Source organism: Trypanosoma rangeli, assembly GCF_003719475.1.
Source record: "Trypanosoma rangeli strain AM80 chromosome Unknown Tra_15.4_contig_00767, whole genome shotgun sequence".
Lineage (NCBI taxonomy): Eukaryota > Euglenozoa > Kinetoplastea > Trypanosomatida > Trypanosomatidae > Trypanosoma > Trypanosoma rangeli.
This window is the reverse complement of record NW_021706514.1, coordinates 1-4,117: the sequence shown is the minus strand read 5'-3', so window position 1 is coordinate 4,117 and position 4,117 is coordinate 1. Positions and strand designations below refer to the sequence as shown.

General features: G+C 58.1%; 2 protein-coding genes across 2 annotated transcripts, besides 2 other annotated features; both read right to left on the bottom strand.

Annotated features, from left to right (window-relative positions):
- Positions 1–419: 419 nt before the first annotated feature.
- Positions 420–806, bottom strand: TraAM80_10046 (uncharacterized protein; the record flags this gene model as incomplete). Its single annotated transcript, XM_029386697.1, has 1 exon — positions 420–806. The coding sequence occupies one exon, from the start codon at positions 804–806 to the stop codon at positions 420–422; it is 387 nt and encodes a 128-aa protein (XP_029233457.1).
- A 161-nt stretch (positions 807–967) lies between these two features.
- Positions 968–995: a microsatellite.
- Positions 996–1,258: 263 nt separating this feature from the next.
- Positions 1,259–2,908, bottom strand: TraAM80_10045 (putative MFS transporter; the record flags this gene model as incomplete). Its single annotated transcript, XM_029386696.1, has 1 exon — positions 1,259–2,908. One exon carries the CDS (start codon positions 2,906–2,908, stop codon positions 1,259–1,261), a length of 1,650 nt encoding a protein of 549 aa, XP_029233456.1.
- A 615-nt stretch (positions 2,909–3,523) lies between these two features.
- Positions 3,524–3,553: a microsatellite.
- Positions 3,554–4,117: the final 564 nt, after the last annotated feature.

Below are 4,117 nucleotides of genomic sequence, written 5' to 3'. Positions count from 1 at the left end.
GTCACCGACAGACAACCGTGACGGCCCAGAGTGAGGCGTGGCTAATCAATGGTTCTTGGGCGCCTTAATTGGGACGCCCCCGCGCGAGGCAAGGCGTGACATCCCACTCAACGGGCCCTTGCGGGGCTGCCAATAGACAAGGGGAGGGTGAAAACGAGGAAAAGAAAGGGAACACGGTGGCGCTGATCATGGGGATGTTCTTCTGCATCAGTTCGAGTGCACGCTGCACACGTCGGTGGAGGACAAGTACATCCAGTGTCTAATCACTGCGCGGCTGCAGGGGCCACTTGCACAGCGGCAGGCGACGGGAGGCTCGGGGGCGACGACTACAAACGAAGAAAAGCGGGAAAAGAAAAGTAGAAATTAGAAGCACAGAGGGCGGGTCGTGGGGGCATCGCGGCAGGCACACAAAGGCGCCCTCAACAGGCACACCCACCCAACACGCACACCGCAGGGAAGCCGACGTACACCACGCACAAAAGTGTGGCGGGCTCACAGTTTACTTCCCCTTCCACGACGTATGCCCCGCTCGTCCGCACACGCTCTTCCCTCACCAGTCCCACAAACCACAACAACGGCAACACAACCACAGCGACGCCGCGGAACGGGCCCGCTGTGCCCGGCAACACGCCCCTCCACATCCCTTGAGAACAGGACCAGTCACTCCTGTTGCTGGACCGCATGCGTCGGGCAGCAAAGACAGTGGATGTGAAACGACTGCGACGGCTCCCGCAGGCTTTGGCGCACCTCTCGGATCGCAGCAAAACGGGAGCACCAGCATGCACGACATCAGCATCAATTTGCATACCTCTGCTGCACGCTGTTTCACCCTTTTGTACGCGCCTGAGGGACCGCACCATCCCCTGGGAGTATCAATCAAGCGACGCACCGCAAAAGTGCTACAAAACGGCACGGGCCTAACATGACACAACACCGGCAACGCCTCGCTTCTAGTGACGTGCCCCGCTGTTGTTGTTGTTGTTTTTGGTTTGTTGGGGCTCCCCGTACTATTGATCTGTTACTGCTACTCCCCTGGAAGCCATCTCCCTGGGAGGAGAGACATTGGTGCTCAGCAACGACATGCCCCCGCATTTCATGTGTGCTTTGCTGTTGACTGCACGCGAGTTCCGCTGTGGCGCACGTGAGGGGGCGGCTAACGGGCATGTGCCCGTGGTGGAGGTGGCGGGCGCTCTCTGCTTCTGCTGTCGCTGTTGCCTGTGCCCCGTGAAGTCATGCTTCAGCGGAGGACGGACACCGCTTACGGCCGCGTGTGACGCTCGTCGCCGGCGGAACGGAAAATGCCATCCACTTCGCCTCCCATCGTCTGACGGGGGTTGACTCGTGGCTCAGCTTCCCTGCCCACGGCTGGATGCGTCATGGGGCTGCCGTCTCGACTCCCGCCGCGCATGCGTAGCTTCCGCATCGCCTCCCCCTCCGCGCAGTTCCCTGCCGCACAACCGGCCTCACAGGCGTCGGTGGGCCGCTGCGCCTCCAGCTCGGCCTCATGGCGGCGTAGTTTTTCAGCAGGGACCAGCGCAAAGATGCCACCGACCACCGAAACGACGTTGATCATCGCCGTGACATTCACCGCGCCTTGTGGTGTGGCGAGGCCGTCGCCAAGCAGGGCAGAGGCGACGGAGAGCAAAACGAGCGAGACGATATTTGCGCCCGCCATAAGAATTGCGCCCGGGACCGAGTCCGGCATGGGGTGCGCAATCTCCATGGAAAACTCAAAGCAGATGGGTATGGCGGTGTTTTGTCCCACGCCCGCAGCGACGTACAAGAAGACAAACAAGGCGTTTATCAGCGGCGTATTCGGCGGAGCCCACATCATCGTAAGAATAAGACCGGAACAACACACAACGGAGAGCAGGAAGCATAAAAGCAGCAATAATTTATAGCTGCGGCTGTGGCCGACCCACGCGCCAGCCGCATAGGCCGTAACGGTTCCGACAACAATGTTGATTGCCCCCATCGCTCCCGCCAGCTCCTGCGAGACACCAAACGGCTCCAAAAGCTGTGTTAGCACCGACGCAAAGGCCCACACGCTTCCCATGCTGACGCTGAAGGCAAACGATAGAAAAAGGAAGTCACGGGACAGCAGCAGAAGATACCACGCATGCGCGACATGTATGATGCCGCGGATGTGCTCACTCTCAACCCATCCCGGACGACTGGCCCCCACGTTAGCGGGCCGGGTCGGCTGATTCGCCTGCTCCGCGGGCGCCGCAGGAGCGGCGCACACATGCGGTGCATTGTTCCTCGCACTGGAGGCACGATACGCGTTGCCGTTCGATCTGTCCCCCCGGTGCGGGTGCCGTGGCGATCGCAGAAAAAAGCAGACAGCGAGAAACACAAGACAGCAGCAAACCATCTCAGCCCCAAACAGGACCATAAAGGGGCGGCGGCTACCACTTTTCACCACCAAAGGCGGTGCCATGAGAGCGACAGCATTGCCGAGGCTGTTGGACGTACTCGCCACCGCCGTTGCAAATGCACGGCGATTCGGCGGGAAGTAATGTGCGGCAATTAGCGGCGGGACCGACAAGACGAACAGCTGGGCAAAGGCATTAATCGTCTGCGGCACAATCAGCGCCGTGAATGACGGGCAGAAGAGCCCCGGAGCAAACTTCAGCACCGACCCAAGAGCGTTGAGTCCAGAGCCGATCAGAAGCCCACGCCGCACGCCCCAGCGCTCAAACGTCGAGCAGGCAAGGATAACGCCGCCGGCAAACACAATCATGTACACGGAGGACAAGTAATTCAGCTGCTCGGTGCTTAGGTGAAAGAACTCCCTCGTTGGGGTGGCGATGGGGGCAAATGTGATCCACTGAATGGCGTTTGAGCTGCTGAACAGGCAGAACAACGCCAACGCCACCCAGCAGTGGGCGCCCCGTGCGAGGGTCATGCCCTCCCGCTTCCTGCCTCCACGGGTCCGTCGCCTGCAAACTTACCGCTACCACAGGTGCTCCCTAAAAGTCGCGCCGGGCACCAAAGAAACACAACGCACGCAACGGCTGCACCGGTCACGCGCAAAAAGACGCATCGCAACGCATTCGGTGCCCCCCCCCCCACCCACCACCACCAAAAAAAAAGAGAAGAAAATACAAATGAGGAGGGAGAGAAGGCACCCCGCAGTAATATTTGGGGCAGTGACCCGTCAGCCGGAGAGCACCCAACGGCGACGTTCCCTGCCGCGTGGCAGCAGCGGCCGGCCGGCACCGTGACCCGCAGAGACCGCGCCACACAAACAGGACGAGGCAAAACACGCAACCGGCACCGTTTGTCTCAGATCCGTTTGGTTGGTGACCCCGGCAACCTCCTCCCTTCCCTCGCAGTCTTCTGCAGGATGAGGCGGCGGAAGGGGACAGAAGGAAGAAAGACGCGACACGCAGCCGCGCCCCGAGGCAAGCCGGAGAAAATAAAACAATTGCAAGGTAATTCTAAAGAAACGAATTGAAAACAAAATCAAAAACAGCCTAACATTTTTTTCATTCTTCTGTGTGCATGACCATACATATATAAAACAAAACAAACTAAAAAAAAAAAAAAACGCACCCGTCTGAAGTGGAAGAGAAGCACATTTTTGTGTTTCCCCTTTTTTCTTTTGCTTCTCTCACCAACGGCGGTGAAACCGCGCAAAAAAAGCCCATCGCGGAACCGCATCACACACGCACACGCACGCACATCTTCAACGTCATGCGCGGACACATGTATATATGCACGTATAAATGTACATAAGTACGTGCTTAAGAAAAACAAATGCGTACTTACCGCGTTTCCACCGCGGCAAAGGAATGTGATGCACGTAAACACACTTTGTTGTCTATACGCAGCATGTATATCTTTGCCTGGCGTGCCTCCATCGTCCTGCTTGTCTGTCCCCAAAAAATCATTCCCTCTCCACCGCGTCCTGTCCCCCTCTTTCCTTCTGCTCTTCCCGGCAGTAACCCAGCATCATTCTGCTGGAAGGTTTAACATATTTGCATCATCCCTCACCCATGCATCACTGGCGTTGCAGTAGACTCCCAGCGCCTTGCGGCGTCTCTCATTCCAACATGAGGAGGAGGCGGCCAACCGAAGCATCTCAAGTCCAATGCGCTGCATGTAGGGGTTT